The sequence below is a fragment of the Hibiscus syriacus genome, unplaced genomic scaffold (genome assembly GCF_006381635.1).
Source record: "Hibiscus syriacus cultivar Baekdansim isolate YM2019G1 unplaced genomic scaffold, ASM638163v2 tig00111402_pilon, whole genome shotgun sequence".
Classification (NCBI taxonomy): domain Eukaryota; kingdom Viridiplantae; phylum Streptophyta; class Magnoliopsida; order Malvales; family Malvaceae; genus Hibiscus; species Hibiscus syriacus.
This window is the reverse complement of record NW_024063082.1, coordinates 3215566-3233629: the sequence shown is the minus strand read 5'-3', so window position 1 is coordinate 3233629 and position 18064 is coordinate 3215566. Positions and strand designations below refer to the sequence as shown.

The 18064-nt window shown below is 33.3% G+C and overlaps 2 protein-coding genes and 1 pseudogene across 2 annotated transcripts; 2 read left to right on the top strand and 1 right to left on the bottom strand.

The window, feature by feature from the left end:
- The first annotated feature begins 127 nt into the window (after positions 1–127).
- LOC120161778 (zeta-carotene desaturase, chloroplastic/chromoplastic-like) lies at positions 128–5367 on the top strand. Its single transcript, XM_039171987.1, has 14 exons — positions 128–444; positions 1076–1200; positions 1390–1524; positions 1767–1839; positions 1976–2049; positions 2541–2645; positions 2861–3105; positions 3214–3301; positions 3391–3433; positions 3527–3683; positions 3820–3948; positions 4148–4220; positions 4770–4934; positions 5067–5367. The coding sequence occupies exons 1-14, from the start codon at positions 324–326 to the stop codon at positions 5232–5234; spliced, it is 1701 nt and encodes a 566-aa protein (XP_039027918.1). The 5' UTR covers positions 128–323; the 3' UTR covers positions 5235–5367.
- Positions 5368–5806: 439 nt separating this feature from the next.
- On the bottom strand, positions 5807–6751 carry LOC120161733 (annotated as a pseudogene).
- Positions 6752–15498: 8747 nt separating this feature from the next.
- On the top strand, positions 15499–17234 carry LOC120161553 (40S ribosomal protein S24-1-like). Its single transcript, XM_039171779.1, has 6 exons — positions 15499–15561; positions 15600–15738; positions 16217–16258; positions 16347–16517; positions 16773–16859; positions 16966–17234. Exons 2-6 carry the CDS (start codon positions 15667–15669, stop codon positions 16996–16998), a joined length of 405 nt encoding a protein of 134 aa, XP_039027710.1. The 5' UTR covers positions 15499–15561; positions 15600–15666; the 3' UTR covers positions 16999–17234.
- The last annotated feature ends 830 nt before the right edge of the window (positions 17235–18064 follow it).

The following is an 18064-nucleotide window of genomic DNA, read 5'->3' as shown; positions in this document are numbered from 1 at the left end:
GTTGGCCCATAATAGGTCGGTCAGTGGCAAAGTCACTTAAAAGTTTGGCTCATTCATTCATTCCGCACTTCTATACAGTGTTCAACTTCCATACCAAAAAATGAATTTTTTTCTAATTTTGTTATTAAAAAAAGAGAGAACTTTGGAGGTTGCGGATTATTTTACTTCACCTTAATTCCCTGACAAAGAGTCCTTATTTCAGCATCTTTAGTCTGTAGATTCCATTTTATTTTTATTTTATTGTTGATCAAAGGAAGGTATTCTTGCCTGTCATTGTATAAGAAGAAAGTTAAAAAAGAAGCTCAAAAAATTGTGGGTTCTCTATGGCTTCTGCTTCTCTTCTTTTTGCGGCCACTGGTTTGAGTTCAGCGGCTCGGGTGAAGTCTCCAAGGCTCTTTGTGAAGTCTTCTTTAGACAGCAATGTTTCTGACATGAGTATTGATGGTAAACTCTTTCTTTCCATGTTATTTTCGTTTGCAAATTTTTTTTGGCTTTGTTGATCTCTTTTGAATCCTGTGTTTTCTTCTTTTTGTGATTTTGTTTTGTTCAAACTCCTTTTTGGTGCTCTATGCCAAAGTTTATTTGGGAGTCTTTTGGATTCGGCGTGTTCTTGGTTTTGTGATCTTTTGAGCGTTTTTTTTGGGTTTGTAGATAACATAGTGAATTGTACTTAATTTAGAAGTTAAGATATGAAATTTTGGGATGTTAAAGTGGGGTTCTCCTTATCTTCCATCTCCGAAAATCTTCAAGCATCAGTCCGATATCTGGAAAGGGCTATGGACTTGAAAAAACTTCGTAATCGGAAACATCATTGTATCCAACACTCACACTTGGATCCGAGTAACATAGATGGAAAGTGCTGTCTACTCAATTCTTGGAAGAAAGGGGATACCGTGTAATGAATTGAAGTTATACTGTAGGAGTCTAGGGATATAGTTTGGAGTTCTTGGTCCTAATCACTTAAATAAATGGTGTTTGATGTTTGATAATCATGTTGGAAAATTATAGTTGTAATTTGTTGCAAAATTTCATTTCACCATGGTAGATAATCAGATTTATTTATTTTACTTTGCAGCTCCAAAGGGGTTGTTTCCACCTGAACCTGAACATTATAGGGGACCGAAGCTGAAGGTGGCTATTATAGGAGCCGGCCTCGCAGGAATGTCAACAGCGGTTGAGCTACTGGATCAAGGCCATGAGGTTTTTCTTGTCTCTAGATACCTATTTGTACAATATCTTAGCCAGATTGGCATTTTAATATGATAAGTGTTAAAAAAGAGAACTTTGGTTTCAGGAAACCGGTTTCTGCAAACTTCATCCTTTAAATATACATGGTGTAGTGGTTTTTCAATATAGTTGCTATAATTTGATGATTTTTGGTCTCTTCAGGTTGATATATACGAGTCGAGGCCTTTCATAGGAGGCAAAGTTGGTTCTTTTGTTGATAGAAGAGGAAATCACATTGAGATGGGGCTGCATGTTTTCTTTGGTTGCTACAACAATCTATTCCGTTTGATGAAAAAGGTGAAGCAGTTAGGTCTATAACAGTGATACAACTTTCTCATGGTCATTTGACATATTATCGCTTCATCCCATTCTATTCATTGGAAAACATGTTCGACTTAGCAAGGAAATTGATTTCTGAATGAAAGAGCTATCAAGAAGATGGTCTTTTTGTGATTGTCAAAATTTTACTCTTCAGCCTTTTAATGTAGGCTCAAAATATGTTATCTGATAGTTTTAGTTCATGCCTTCCCGAATCCTAGGTGGGTGCCGATAAAAATCTGCTTGTGAAAGATCATACTCACACATTTGTAAACAAAGGGGGTGAAATTGGTGGTATGGTCTCTATTTGTCCCTATTTGAACAAATTCTATGATAATAATTTTTATGCTCGAGTCTCACTTCAAACTTGAACTAAAAGCATATTCTTTTGGCCATGCATTCAGTTTTGTGACTTCGAGTTGTGATGCAGAACTTGATTTTAGATTTCCGATCGGAGCTCCTATACACGGGATTCGTGCGTTTTTAGCGACAAATCAGCTGAAGGTTATACTCTATCTACTACCTTTTTCTCAGCAGTGTTTTTCTCAGATAAATTAGCTAAGGATGGGATTGGTTGATTGTAAGGGTATTTTTATAGGGTGTTTTAAGATTATAGTTTTATTCTGATGCCCTAATTGTATTGGTATAATTTATTGTAATAGTTTCTCTATTCAATAAACTAATACACTCTTTTCCTCCTTCCGATAGTTACTCTTTCCAAGAGCTAACTAAGAGGGAGGTTTTTAATGAGGCCTATTATTCCTATCAAAAAAATAATCCTTGCTTCTGGTGACCGTTACAGTGCTTCCCATTTGCCATAACTGTCTATACTGCTACGGTGCTATCGTCAATGGCATTCCAAGACTTGTTTCCCCATTTCTAAATATATAGCCTACAATACACCTTGTTATATATATGTGTGTTTTATTTGTTTCTGTAAGCTAAAGTAGATGGTGCTTAAGCTAATCATTTCATTCTATATTTTTCAAGTGCAGACTTACGATAAGGCAAGAAATGCTTTGGCTCTTGCCCTAAGTCCAGTCGTTAGGGCTCTTATTGATCCAGATGGAGCAATGAGGGATATAAGAGATCTGGATAATGTATGTAAAACTATACTTTTCATTCCCTTTTCAGATTCTCACCAAGTTTATCTAAAGAAATCTCTTCAACTTAAATTAATATCTTAGTAGCATGAACTTATAGTACGCCAGTTGTGATAGTTTTTCTTTACCTTGAGACATCATGCCTGTGCTTTTCTAGTTAGCATCTTGTGCTTGGCTTTTCTATTTACTGTAAATCCATTCACGTCTTGCAGATTAGCTTCTCGGATTGGTTTTTTATGAAAGGTGGTACACGCATGAGTATCCAGAGAATGTGGGATCCAGTTGCTTATGCATTGGGATTTATTGACTGTGATAACATCAGTGCTCGATGTATGCTCACGATTTTCTCCCTGTTTGCCACCAAGACAGAGGCTTCCCTTCTGCGTATGCTGAAGGGTTCTCCAGATGTTTACTTGAGTGGTCCGATCAGAAATTATATTACGGAAAAAGGAGGCAGGTATGTTGTTAATATAGTCCTAAAACTATTTAGTTCAGATAATGGTTCACCACTTCATTGGTTTTCCTCGATATGAGTTGACTGCTTATATCTTTATTTCCAAAACAGGTTCCATCTAAGGTGGGGATGCAGAGAGATACTATATGATAATTCTGCTGACGGAGAGACATACGTTAGCGGACTTGCCATGTCTAAAGTAAATCTACTCAAATGTTGCATCCTGTAAATATTGGAACTTTAGTTGCAATCTATAGGAAGTTAACTTTAAGTTTCGTATCATTGCAGGCTACTAACAAGAAACTTGTAACAGCTGATGCTTATGTAGCTGGTCTGTAGTTGGATCTTCCTCTTCAAAAGTTCCATTTTACCTTTTCATCTTATCAAAAATGATTCTTAATTGTTCGTTCTCAATTAATGGCAGCATGCGATGTCCCTGGAATAAAAAGGCTACTTCCATCCGAGTGGAGAGAATCAGAATTTTTCAATAACATTTACGAGCTCGTAGGAGTTCCAGTTGTTACCGTGCAACTTCGATACGATGGCTGGGTCACAGAGTTGCGGGATCTGCAACTGTCAAGGTGATCCCTTCCTCTATGTTACGGCTGTTTTCAAACAAGGATTAGGCCTAGTAAAACCTCCCTTTGCTTTTGCTGCTTAAAAACAACATTCCACTTCTTGTTCTTCGTTTCCTGATTATCCTTAACTCCTGGACAGGCAATCGAGGGAAGCTATAGGCCTCAATAATCTTCTGTATACTCCAGATGCAGATTTCTCCTGCTTTGCAGACCTAGCTCTAACTTCTCCAGAAGATTACTACATCGAAGGACAAGGTTCATTGCTCCAGTAAGTACACTTATTTCCTCAACTGTTATTATGTTGTTTTTTTCGGTTACGTATCAGTTGCTTGTTGGATTTTGATATGAAGAAAATTCCGATAACATAGTAATACTGAGGTTGTGTATCCCTATAAATTTTGTCGATACTTCATCTTCTCATCGATTGACTAAATTATTTTATTGCTTGTTTGGCTGTTGACTTTTAGATGTGTCTTGACACCCGGAGACCCATACATGCCACTGCCAAACGATGAAATCATAAAGAGAGTAGCAAAGCAGGTAGGAAACTTTTAAGGAGCCATTTATTCTCAAATTAATTACAACTTTCAAGAGGCACATACAAGCAAAATAGTTCTGTCTTAAGTTGGTCTCTAGTAGCCTGGGGTTTGCTCATATGTGCCCTAGCACCCTATGTTACTTGCACTCTGATGCAAGTTTCCGGTACGGGTATTTTTTCTAACTACATTTTTCCATGTTGAGAGGATCGTTGGAGGATCATATCCATATTCCATATATGTTGAATGTCATACATGGATACTTCAAGAAAAATATACAGTAGAGGCAACTTAGCTAGCACCTATAGTGTTTCATATATTAGTGAGCACTGCTGGGGACTAGCAATAGTTTGGCTTGTCGGTGGATCTAGTCAGGTTTTAATGGAAGAAGATAACCAGGATCATCTGGCTGTTGTTAACTTCTACGATTTCTGCCTTCTCGGACAATACTTAACGTGATCTAGATGCACCAAATTTTTTACCTTGTTTGCTTTTAACATCAAGGAGATAGAATGTCAACTCATGATCATCACTACTTCTGTTTCATTGGCAGGTTTTGGCTCTATTCCCATCATCCCAAGGTTTAGAAGTTGTTTGGTCATCTGTAGTGAAGATCGGGCAATCTCTATACCGTGAAGGGCCTGGTAAAGATCCATTCCGACCTGATCAGAAGACACCCGTAAAGAACTTCTTTCTTGCCGGGTCGTACACAAAGCAGGTAATTTCTACCTTTCTTTGCCATCTTAGACGGTGATTCCTGCATTTCTAGGAAGAACAGCTGTTTATCTAAATCTTTTAACTAAAGAAAATTGGTAATGTTATAAGTATATCATCGTGTTACTGTTTACAGGATTATATAGATAGTATGGAAGGAGCAACTTTGTCTGGCAGGCAAGCATCTGCCTATATATGTAATGCCGGGGAAGACTTAGCAGCCCTGCGGAAGAAACTTGCAGCAGTTCCGTCTCAAGAACAGATGGAACCTTCAAGTGTTACTGATGAGTTAAGTCTTGTATGATTGTTTATTTATATAGTAATATACTCAGACCATCTCCAATGACTGAGACAAGGCGGTGATAGTTACCGGATGTGCCTCTATTCAACATGTTTGAACATTTATGTAATCAAAATAAGTTAGAAAATTACTTTTACACCCTATTTCACACGACAATAATCTCAATAATTTTCGCCTAAGGATTTTGTTTTGTTTTTCCTTGTACTCTGGAAGAACTATGGATGAACTAATCTGAATCCACATAACTAATTCAGGAACCAAGTAGCACTATCTCAATAGTTTGTTTATTCATGATAAGATAATTTACAGGAGAAGATACTGAGATATCAATCAAAGACGAGATGGAAAAGAACAAATCAACATAAAAAAAACGCACTCTTACAAATGGTTCAGATTGTGCATACAAGGTTGAAGATGCATATAAAAAATTTACCATCACCATGTGATCAGCTGAGATATCGATTAAATGAAAGTATGTTTCCCTGAAATTAACATACTTATTTTATAGCCTGTTGAAGAAGAAAGATGAACGTCCATAAAGCTTAAACGGCATACAAATTTTTTAACTTATAAACAAATTTCAGCAAAAAACGTGAAAATCGGTTTGTTGAAAATAGATAAAGAAACAAAATGCCAAATCGACCGAGAACTAGTTTCTGCGTCTGCTTTTAGCAGTCTTAAACCCACATTTACAAGGCTTACCCCAAGGCGTCCGTGAAGTCTGCCCATAACTTCCGCTACTTTTACTCCGCCCCTCACCACCACCACCACCATGAGGATGATCAACTGGATTCATTGCAACTCCCCTAACCACAGGCCTCCTGCCCAACCACCGACTCTGTCCAGCCTTTCCCAAGCTTCTTAGCTCCATGGGTAGGATTTGACACAGTACCAACAGTTGCTCTACATCGAGTATTGATCAACTTTTCTGCACCCGAAGGCAGTCTAATCAAACAATATCTTGATTTCGGCTCTTTGAGGATCTTAGCTGAAGTTCCGGCCACCCGGACTATCTTTCCACCTTGACCAGGGTTCACCTCAATGTTGTGAATAAAGGTTCCAATTCGCATGGAAGCAATTGGCATACAGCTCCCAATTTGTGAATTAATGTCAAGATTAAGGAAATCTCTTTTCATACTCTTAATCGTTGATTGATTATGAACATCAGCCGCAACTGCAAAGATGGAACAATTCAATAAAAAAACGAACGATATCTAAAGCTTCTTTGTCTTTCTTCCCTCAATGCAAGAATTTCGTTAAAGAGTAAAGTAGTAAACTATAAATTGTGATAAATCCTAGAAATTAAAGTACGATTTTTTATTCATTCTAACTCCTTATTCTGTTATTTGGCATCAAATTTTAAACTTGCAAGAGAAGTAATTTCTCAGAACCCAAACAGGGCTCATTAGACGCCATTTTGAAACATATTGAGAAAATTTATGGGAAAAAAAGACGGAGAGAGAAGTACCAGAGGAGAGAGAGCGGTAGGGAACATGAAACGATTGATGGAGACACTTGTTGAATAGATTAAATGAAGCTGTGCGACTTCTTAACAACATTTCCTTTTTTTTTATGGGTAAACTACACGGGAGACCACCAAACTATAGTCATTAATCGATCTTGCAACCAAATTATTTTTTATCTCAATTCGATCATCAAACGTTTTAATTGATTCAATCAGATCACTCTCCGTTTAAAAAAAACGGGCTTGCTGACGTGTCTGTTAATAAAACAGGCAGAACTATACATTTGATCCATAATATTTACATATTTTATCAATTTAGTCACTATTTTAATTAAATTAAATAAATTTAACTATCCAATTAAAACATGACACGTGTCAATACATGATTGGAAAATTTTATTTATGAATTTTAAATTATTTAATTTAATATTTTTTATCCAATCAGATGGTGACACGTGTCACCACCCCGATTGAAATGAAAATTTGAAGAACAAACGTTGCAGCCAAGGAGGATTGAACCTATGCCTTTGGGGGAAGATTAACCAATGGCCAATCCGTTGAGCTAAAGCATCCCAATGATTCTAACTTACAATAATTTGTATTTGACTTCTAAAAGTTTGTTAACGATAAAAACAATGAAACAAATTATTTGTTTAAATAAATTAATTTTTCTTTAACATTAATCGAACCGAAATTTATTTGAAAATTATTAACAGAACCAAATCCACTGATTTTTTTTCTTTAACATTAATCGAACCGAAATTATTTCACCGTTAATCGATCCGAAATTTATTAACCGAACCAAATCAACTGATTTTTTTCTTTAACATTAATTGAACCGAAATTATTTGACAGTTAATCGAACCGAAATTTATTTGAAAATTATTAACTGAACCAAATCAACCGATTTTTTCTTTAACATTAATCGAACCAAAATTATTTGACCGTTAATCAAACCGAAATTTATTTGAAAATTATTAACCGAACCAAATCCACCGATTTTTTTCTTTAACATTAATCGAACCAAAATTATTTGACCGTTAATCGAACCAAAATTTATTTGAAAATTATTAACCGAACCAAATTAACCGAATTTTTTTCTTTAACATTAATTGAACCGAAATTTTGGTTCGATTAAAGTTAAAGAAAAAAATTGGTGGATTTGGTTCGGTTAATAATTTTCAAATCAATTTCGATTTTATTTGACGGTTAAAGAAAAATTAATTAATTTAAACAAATGATTTGTTTCATTGTTTTTATCATTAACAAACTTTTAGAAGTCAAATACAAACTGTTGTAAGTTAAAACCATTTGGGAGTTTTGGCCCAACGGTTTGAGCGCTAATTAATCTTCTCCCAAAGGTACAGGTTCGATCCTCCCTGTTTGCAACTTTTATTCTTCAATTTTTCATTTCAATCGGGGTGGTGAAACGCGTCACCACCTGATTGGATAAAAAATTATTAAATTAAATAATTTAAAATTCATAAATAAAACCTTCCAATCATGTATTGACACGGGTTATGTTCTAATTGGATAGTTAAATTTATTTAATTGAATTAAAATAGTTACTAAATTGATAGAATATGTAAATATTAAGGACCAAATATATAATTATCCCAAAATTAAGGACCAAATATATAATTATACTAGTTTTATTAACGGACATGTCAGCAAGTCTATTTTTTTAACGGACAATAGTCTAATTAAATTAATTAAAAAGTTTGGTGGTCGAATTGAGATAAAAAATAGTTCAATGGCAAGCTCAATTAATGACCATAATTTGGTGGTCTTCCATGTAGTTTACTCTTTTTTTTATTAGTTTAGTTATAAGAATCTCTTTTCCCACTTCCCACAGCCAGGGTTTTTGATCGGATTTACCTGGGAAAAAAGGATTTAGAAACTAGAGGCAAAAGGACAAAACGCTGCTTTTGTTGTTATAGCACGCTCACACGTGTTATATTAATAATTATTTTTTATATGTGCGTAAGTGTGTAAATGAGCTGAGTGTGCTATGAAATGTTCGTGAATAGTTTGTATAATAATTATTTATTAATATTAATAAATTGTATGATTAAAATTTTTATGTTCATTTAATAAATAAGTGAATACGAAAAGATGTGTGTTTCGGTCATTTATGTTAAAGAATACATTTGTTTTTTGACTCGTTTATAAACTTATTTACTCGGTTCTCTTTTTCTTTTTCTTTTTTTAGATTTTAAATATTGAAGAATGTATAAACCAAATTGTACATAAGATGAATTTTGAAGTTGAAACTATAAAATCTAAGGAATTTAAAGACTAATGATGTAATTTCATTATTTTTTATTTTTTGACTTGCAATAAAATAGTATTGGCCGTTGAATATTGAACTAATATGTTTACTAAAGGTGCGTTTGGTTCACGGAATGTAAGATTACCAGTGGGAATAAAAGATTACCACGGAATAGGATTACTGTGAATATTACATTACTTTGTTTGGCAGGAATGTAAGATTACAGTGTTTGGTTGAAAGAATAAAAGATTACTGGAATGTATATTTTACCAAATTGTCCTTGTTATATATTTTTTAACAAGTGAAATTTTAAATATTTAAATAAAATTTATTTATATAAAAATTCATCGATAATATATTACTTGAGCATTTAAATAAATCATTTATTATTTTAATTTTATTAATATTAAATTTTACATAATTTATATAAAAATATATTAAAATTTTATATTAACACAATGAACGGATCAAAACTGAACATTATTATCTGGCCCGGGAGATCGTCAACATTATAGTATGCGAAAGGCTTGAAAGAGTGGAATGTCATGAACTTCTAGGCAAATGGAGATCAAGGTTTATTATGGCTGGCTTTACACCCTCTCCATTAAGCTCATTCGTCAATAATATCATCAAAACTTTGTTGTAAAGCTATTGTGACAAGTATACACTTGAAGAGAGAGATGATGTTCTTTATCTCGACTGGATGAATCGAGCTATTATCGCTTCCTGTGCATGGAGATGTTAACCGATTGATAAATGTTTTGACAGTGTTGATACAACCTTTATTTGGAAAAAGAAAACATGGCAAAACACGAGATTATAGCTTACTTGGTAACCATGTCATTTCTAGGGATGCAATGTAAACAAGGTGTTTCTAGAATTAAATGTTAGTGATTAATTTCTAGTGGTTAACTATTGCAGCTTGTCTTGTTTACGTGTTTTCCACTCTGTAATGTTAACATTACATAGTTATTGATATGTTCTTTTTTTATGGATATGATGCTAGCTGGTCCATTTGCCTGAAAACGTTCACATTTCAGTTAAAATCTACGATAAAACGCTCATATTCTTAAGATATGATAGAAAATATATATTGTATTTCATATAAATTCCATTACAATAACTTGTTTTACAAACACTTTCCTGTGAAAAATAAAATTGTATCAGTTCCACTTTTGTACAAACTCCCAAGTTTAATACAAATAGTGATTGGCAACGTTCATCTTAGACGGTGTTAATCAGGATTTTATTTCGACGGAAGTCATTTTTGTTACTGCACTCGAAACCTATTGCCATTCGATCGAGCAATTTACTTTCATGAGACTCGCAGATTGGTTCTCTTCGTGATAACCTTTTCCTTGCATTTATCCAATACATTTCTGGTTGGTCTTGCAAGAAGCTCCAATCACTTCAAGTGCCAATGGAAGTACTTTGCATTCATTAACAATCTATCAAATCCAGAATTTGAAAAACATCAGCAAAGATAAAAGTCAGGTTAACTATATCAACTACTAATCCTTCAAAATCATTCTTAGTTAATTACCTGTTTGATCAAAGTTGCATTGTCAGTCGGAGGAATCGACTTTTGTCCAAAAGCAGAGTCACAAAAAAGGGACATAGATTCATCTTCCCTCAACAACTCATCGACAATGGAATCCACATATCTATTCAATGCATAAGGGCTTACAATCACTATAGTTGAAATTCACAAAGCTGGAGTATTGAACTGACATTATTCTCTGCAAATAAAATAAAGAACATTAGAAATCATAAAGAAATTAGATGATCAAGGATAGTTAAAAAATAGATGTTCAGAAGTTTGTAGCTCACACTAATAGTTTTCCTAAAATTCTTTGGATCCTCCTGGTCCTCAAACGGGTAAGCACCAACCAACATAACATAAAGAGTCACTCCACATGACCATACATCTGCCATATGAAAAAGGAATACAATCCTAAAATTAATCAGAAACATAAAATGAGAAGACTTTATATCTATGCTTTGGAAAGACTTAAAAGAAATCCATACCTCAGTTTCTCTTTGCCAAATATCTTAGGAGCTATTGCTTTCATGATCGTTAAAATGAAAACCTTCATGATAAAGTGCACTACTAGTAGATATCCAATCAATTGATAAATATTATGAGCAATTGATCTTTAACCAAGCTTATAATCACCCTTAACAATTCTTAAAATATTATCAAGTAACATCTGTCTATCTTTATTCTTTAGAACAGTAAGTTAAGGCATCAACTACTCCATCATAAAACTATTTAGCATAATAATACAATCATAACTGAAAAACCCTAGCCTTGTAAACAAGCCACTATCAACAATATTTGAACAAAAGTAGATAAAGACTAAAGTACCTTGCCATCATATTCTCTCCGAGAAAGAACTTCGGGTGCAATATAAGCTAGAGTTACGGTTTAGAGTTTAGAGCTTCTATTCAATAGGCAAACACATGAATCGTATTCAATAGGCAAACACATGAATCGTATTATGGAAGTGGCTTGCACTTGGAGACGAAGCAAACACAGAGCCAAAGAATTGGGAAAATTGATTCATAATTCGAAAATGATTATGGAAATCCGGGGGACTTACGGTTTAGAGTTTAAAGTGAATATACTATGATATTACCCGGCTGGTTCCTCAATATCGAATTTAGAGTGAAAAAGAAGAAGCAAAGACCAAGATTGATCCCAACAGAAGTTAAAAGAGCTGAAAGAATCTTCTTTCCAAAGACAGCTTTGATATACCAGCCTCTATAAGATTATTAAACACAACAGCTCTGTTAGGATTTTCGGAAGCTCGAATCGACAACCGGAACGGTTTGCAAAGAGGGGTCGGAACGGTTTTTTGTTTAGGGAGTAAGGAGATTGAAAGATAGAGAATTGCACAGCGATTTATAATGGTTCGACTTTCTCAATCAAAGTCTACGTCCACTACCTTAGCTCCTCACCAAGGATTTTCCAACAAATTCACTAATTTGTTCTTTCTTTTGAGGATAAAGAGTAACCTTACAAACTCCCTAGTTTTTCCGGGTTAAACTAGAACCTTTCCCTAGCTTTTACACGGGATTAGCTAGAACCTTTCCCCTTTACAAAAGGATAAGAAATGTAAACAAGAAAACCTCTCTAAGGTAGGTGTTTAGAAGATTGAGCTCACAAGAACAAAATATATATACAAGAGAAAGATGAAATAAGAATGAAAAATTCTTCTCTTGTGTTTGATTGCTTGGATAGTTGTTCTCTTGCTTCTTCAAGTGTCCTTAGCTTGTATTTATAGCTTGGAATGTGTTTGAAGTCATATCTAGCCGTTGGAGATGTTTTGGAGCCGTTTGGGAATGATTTTTCTGCAAAAATAGGATGCCCAGAATGGGGGGAATCGGTACCCCTTTATAGGGATTCGATACCCCTTCATAATATTCAAATATTATGACCGTTGGGCTGATGAACAGTGAGGGAATCGGTACCCCTTGGGGGGAATTGGTTCCCCTTTTACATACTGGAATTTTTAGCCTCGGGTTACTGTTCAAACAGTGATTTACTGTTCAAATAGTAATTTACTGTGCAAATAGTAAATTACTATTCATAAAAACATTTTTGTGCTCAATTTTAAATTAAAAGAACTTTGAATTATTTTTGTAAATTTTGAATAAATTCAATTAAGTCCAAATACATTTTGTAAATTCAATTCAAGTCCAAAAACCATTTTGCCTTAAATTGTTATATCGAAACATAGTTCAACAAGCTCAATTGCAGTCCTCGACTGCCCAAACCAAATTCCCTGATTCAAAATTTAGAAAATTGTGTCAAAAATCTCAAAACCCAACATAAAAGCGAACTTAAAACATAAAACTGATCAGCAAAGGAAACACAGGAAAATGTTTTTGCTATCAAGATGAAAAAGGACATCACTTTATGAACATTTTTTTAACTTTTTAAACTAATTGTTTGGTTAGTGTTTTGATTTGCAATGTGTATCAAAAACCCTTCATGATTCTACACGGTTTTACTTCACAAATAATTCAATAACTAATATCAAGGTAAAACCACGAGCAAAGCTAAGGATTTGCTTAAGATTGAAACGGAACAACCAAAAACCCATAAAAGAAATCTATGTTATAACTCAGTTTGATTATGCCCTAAAACCCAGAAAATAAATCTAAAAATAAACTCCTTACAAAGAGAGAGTGAGAAAGAAGACCTAGTTTAGACTTGCAGAATGAGATGAAAAGGTAAAAGTGGGGCGCAACAACACAAACCTTGGCTTGCACTTGGAGACGAAGCAAACACAGAGACAAAGAATTGGGAAAATCGATTCATAATTGGAAAATGATTATGGAAATCAGGTGTGGACTTACGATTGAGAGCTGAGGAGGAGGCGGATAAATGATATGATTGAGAGGCGGATACTGGTCCAGGAGATAAGGCAAAAACATGTACTCGGTTCCCTGGTACCCTTTGATCCCATCCGATGTTCGCATCTCAGGGCCGAGACCGCACAACACGAAGTACTCAAATAAGCTATATACCTTCATAGTTCATCGCCATTTCTTTCCAATGAATACTGGAAGCTGTGCAACAATTCTTTCATCTCCACCCATGTCTTTATGCAACAAATCCATTAGTTCCGAATGAACATATATTTCTGACTTAAGCTTCCATCTGCTTGAAACAGCTGCATCGACATTCTCTTCATCACAATTTTCTATCAGCCATAACCAAGCGGGGAGAAGGGTACTTTAGACAACGGGACCGGGAGTAAACAAATACCTAAGAGAGGTGGGGGTATGACATTCCCGGGATAGCATGAAAAAAATACCACTGTTGGTATTCATTCATTCCCTGCACTTGGGAATGTAGACCATCCAAACATGGGTATATTTACCCGGAAAAAAATATTCCTTCCGGGAATGAAATATGGCGTGAACCAAACGGAGCCTAAGGTTAAATGAATATTCCCCGTGTACATATATATATATATATATTGTAGATGTAATTGTTTGAATTCATGACCTCTAAAAAATCAACATTTTATTTTATTTTGGATAAACTCGTTTATTGACTTGTTTATAAACTTGTTTATTGACTCGTTTATAAACTTGTTTATTGACTCGTTTATAAACTTGTTTATTCGGTTCTCTTTTTCTTTTTATTTATTTTTTACATTTTAAATATTGAAGAATGTATAAACCAAATTGTACATAAGATAGATTTTGAAGTTGGAACTATAAAATCTAAGGAATTTAAAGACTAATGATGTAATTTCATTATTTTTTATTTTTTGACTTGCAATAAAAGAGTGTTGGTTGTTGAATATTGGACGAACATGTTTACGAAGGTTAAATGAATATTCCCCGCGTACATATATATATTATAGATGTAACTATTTGAATTCATGAACTTTAAAAAAACCAACATTTTATTTTATCATTTAGATCACTTTTAATAAATTTAAAATAATTAATAATATTACTATATGTAAAAAATTATGTGTTCATTTTCTTAGTTCACAGGTACATTAGTTTTTATTTATGTATATTATTAAACTCATACAAAATGAGATAATACAAGTATCTTTGACCATTCGATTAATTAGTGGAGTTAAATAATATATTTTTATTTAAAAGAGGTGAAAATCAGAATTTACAATTAATAAAATATTATCCTTCAGAAATTAAAAGAATATAAAACCTAATTATAAATTGAATAGACATTTATTTTATATATGGTATAAATAATCAATAATTAAAAGATTCGAGTTTGGTGTTGATATATCTTAGTTAATAAAATCTTTTTTTTAAGTTAAGTGTAATGCATATTTATTTACAATAATATAGAAAATAGTTTATAGCTATTTATTAGGATTTTATTAAACTGAGTACTCAATCTATGGCAAGTGAGCAATGAGCATTCAAGTTGAGGCTAGAGGTTGATTATTGTTGACGAAATAAAGTGATTTTTGATTTTTTTTATTTAGATGAAAAATTATAATCGGTACTTGTATAATATTATTTGATATTTAAACTTTTTATTTTTATAAAAAGGTAGAGGAGTGAAAAGTAAATAGAATGATTCTAGATCATTCTCTCAATTTGGATCAATAGATTTTATAGCAATCTTTAGTACAAAGAGGTGTATTGACATGACGACTACTTATATATTGGTAGACTCTATAAATATTACTGATTGATAGTATGTTTTAACTTTAATTGATCAAGAGGTTGCTACTAATCAAGAGATACAAGACTCTTAAAATCTTGTGTTGATTTTTGATTTTTTTTGGTTGAAATTTTAATATGAAAAAAATATTCGAATATCAATTTTATAAAAAGATTTATAATAATTATCGAACTAAAAATGGTTAAATTGAACTTTTGATCATCGAAATTAGTTCATCCAAGGATGATTAAAATATTTTTGAAAATTTGGTTTGAATTAATTAATTAACTGAACTTAATAATAATGAATATTATTTATTACCTCGATACAAACACACGACACTTAAGCGCTGCGTTTATCCGTACAGCCCAAATAAAAAGCCTTAAAATAACCAAATCATCCCAAAACGAAACCCTAATCCCCAAAAATACTATATTAAATAGTTAGGTGCCGACTAATTATATTTTTCTGAGCTGCTGCTTTTGAAACCAAAAGAAAAAAGAGAAGGAAAAGGAAGATTTTCTAATTTGCCATGGCGGACAAGGCAGTGACTATTAGGACAAGGAAGTTCATGACCAACAGGCTCCTTTCCAGGAAACAATTTGTAAGTTCAGTTTCCTCTATTTCTACTCATTTGCCATTAATTATCTCGGTAATCAGTTATGTGTCAATTTTGGACTTCAATTCTTGGGTTTAGTTTGAGTTTTTAGATCTAATTAAAGAAAGAAATTTGAAGAACATAAGAGAAAGAATTGTTGGTTTTTTACTAGCTTGCTTGTAAGATGTTAATTTAGGGGTTTTTTAAACAAAAAATATTTGACTTTTTCCTTGATCAAATTGAAGCCTCGAGATATATATATTTGGGAACTGTAAATCAAATACGATTATTCAGCCATGAGTGAGTGTCCGACATAGCTACGATTGAATTTTTCCAATAACTTTCAAGTATTTCGAGGATCATACCTTCGTACCATGTCCAGATAAATGATAAGTCGAAGCAATATAGCTATTGGCTTGTATTTATTTGACTTAATTGCTACTCTGGCATCATATGTTAATTAAATCGTTTCTTTTTCTGGTAGGTCATTGATGTCTTGCATCCTGGGAGACCCAATGTTTCCAAGGTAAATCTTAATGTTTCTCATTGAAGTTGGCAGGTAAATTTGGGTTGGTGTTAAATATGTTCTTGATTTGTTGATGTCGGGTTGTTAGGTGGAGCTGAAGGAGAAGCTTGCTACAATGTATGAGGTCAAGGACCCAAATTCGATCTTTGTGTTTAAGTTCAGGACTCATTTTGGAGGTGGTAAATCTACTGGATTTGGTTTGATTTATGATTCGGTCGAGAGTGCAAAGACGTATGAACCCAAGTACAGGCTGATCAGGGTAATTTGCTATGTTGTTTTTATACATTTTCTCTGGATTTTGCATGTGGTTTATGTTGCCTTAGTATCCTCAAAATGCATAGAAGCATTTAGAAAATTGTCCCTACTCCTGTTGGACATAGACTTGTAACGCACAATTCCATTTGAGTCCAAGTAACATGGTTTGAATTCTAGTTGTGAAACTGTAGAGTTTAGAATCAACTTCGAAGGGAGCAGATACAATGCAAGACACTAATTATTTATTTCATATTTTCAGAATGGACTTGATAAGAAGGTGGAAAAATCAAGGAAGCAAATGAAGGAACGGAAGAACAGGGCTAAGAAGATCCGCGGAGTGAAGAAGGTAAGATTATTTGCTCTTTTATGATAACCTATTCGAACTGCTTTTAGTTGCACTTAAAACACAGCCAATGAGACTGAATCTTCTTACCATTTTGCTTCTTCAATAGACCAAGGCCAGTGAATCAGCAAAGAAGAAGTAAGCTAGAAAGTTGGGGAAAATAGAAACGGCTGAGAATGTGCTCATCTTAACCCAATGTTTGTCGACGGCAATGCTTAACTTGTCCAAAGGTTTTAGGTGTTCTTAAAACCTGCATTTTCAAGGAACTTGAGTTTGGTTGTTATTATATCTTATTTAGTAGTATCTGATTATCATGCTTTGAAATATTCAGTGTGATGTAACTTTTTTCCTTATAATATAGAAAATATGTTATAGCTATTTATTATGATTTAATTGAATGAGTATTCTATCTATAGCATGTGGACAATGGGCATTCAAGTTGTGTATAGGGGTGCACAGAGTTTGGCTAAAATTGATCGACCTAAACTAGTTCAGATAATTGATCGGCCATCAATGTAAATTCGGTCTTGAATCAATTAACTGAATTAATAAGGATAATAATAATAATAAATATTACATGTATATATAAGCTCAATATGCACGCAGGCATTTACCCAAATTGACTTGAACAAAGAAACACTAAATGTTCGGTTTGATAATTATTTTCACAAATTATTCGTTTTCAATAATAGATAAATTTTTTAAAATTTTGGTTCATTCAATTGATAATAGTTTGGTTAGATCATTTGAACATTTAGGAATAGTATTTGGCTTGGCTATATGCAAATTTTGATTTGTACAAATTTATAAATCAATCTAAAAATTTGAATTTATTTTTCTTTCAATTATGCGATTATAATATCGAATCTAAATTTGAATGAAATATTATTACCGATCAGATATTTGAATTTGTAAAAGATTAAATTTAAAATTTATATTATATGTCAAATATTTAAATTTGTACAAATCTAAATCCAAATTTGCTAAAAGTTGCATGATCAAGTTTCAAATCCTACTAAAAGTAACATCTTTTCGATTTTGTAATCTGCAGCTGAATTCAGATAATGAATATCTGTGGTGTATCTGTATATAGGGGTGTTCAAAATTCAGTTTTAACCGAATTAACCGATCGAATTAAATTAGTTCGGTTAATTCGGTCGGCCACCGAATTAGTTCGGTCGGGAAACGATTAAGAATGTTTTTTAGAA

Excerpts from the sequence above, each read along its gene's own strand:
- LOC120161778 (XM_039171987.1), top strand. The coding sequence starts at position 324 with ATGGCTTCTGCTTCTCTTCTTTTTGCGGCCACTGGTTTGAGTTCAGCG. Across the intron at positions 445-1,075 it reads TTCTGACATGAGTATTGATG|CTCCAAAGGGGTTGTTTCCA; the intron begins GTAAACTCTTTC and ends TTTACTTTGCAG. Across the intron at positions 1,840-1,975 it reads CAAAGGGGGTGAAATTGGTG|AACTTGATTTTAGATTTCCG; the intron begins GTATGGTCTCTA and ends GTTGTGATGCAG.
- LOC120161553 (XM_039171779.1), top strand. The coding sequence starts at position 15,667 with ATGGCGGACAAGGCAGTGACTATTAGGACAAGGAAGTTCATGACCAAC. Across the intron at positions 15,739-16,216 it reads TCCTTTCCAGGAAACAATTT|GTCATTGATGTCTTGCATCC; the intron begins GTAAGTTCAGTT and ends TTTTTCTGGTAG. Across the intron at positions 16,259-16,346 it reads GGAGACCCAATGTTTCCAAG|GTGGAGCTGAAGGAGAAGCT; the intron begins GTAAATCTTAAT and ends TCGGGTTGTTAG.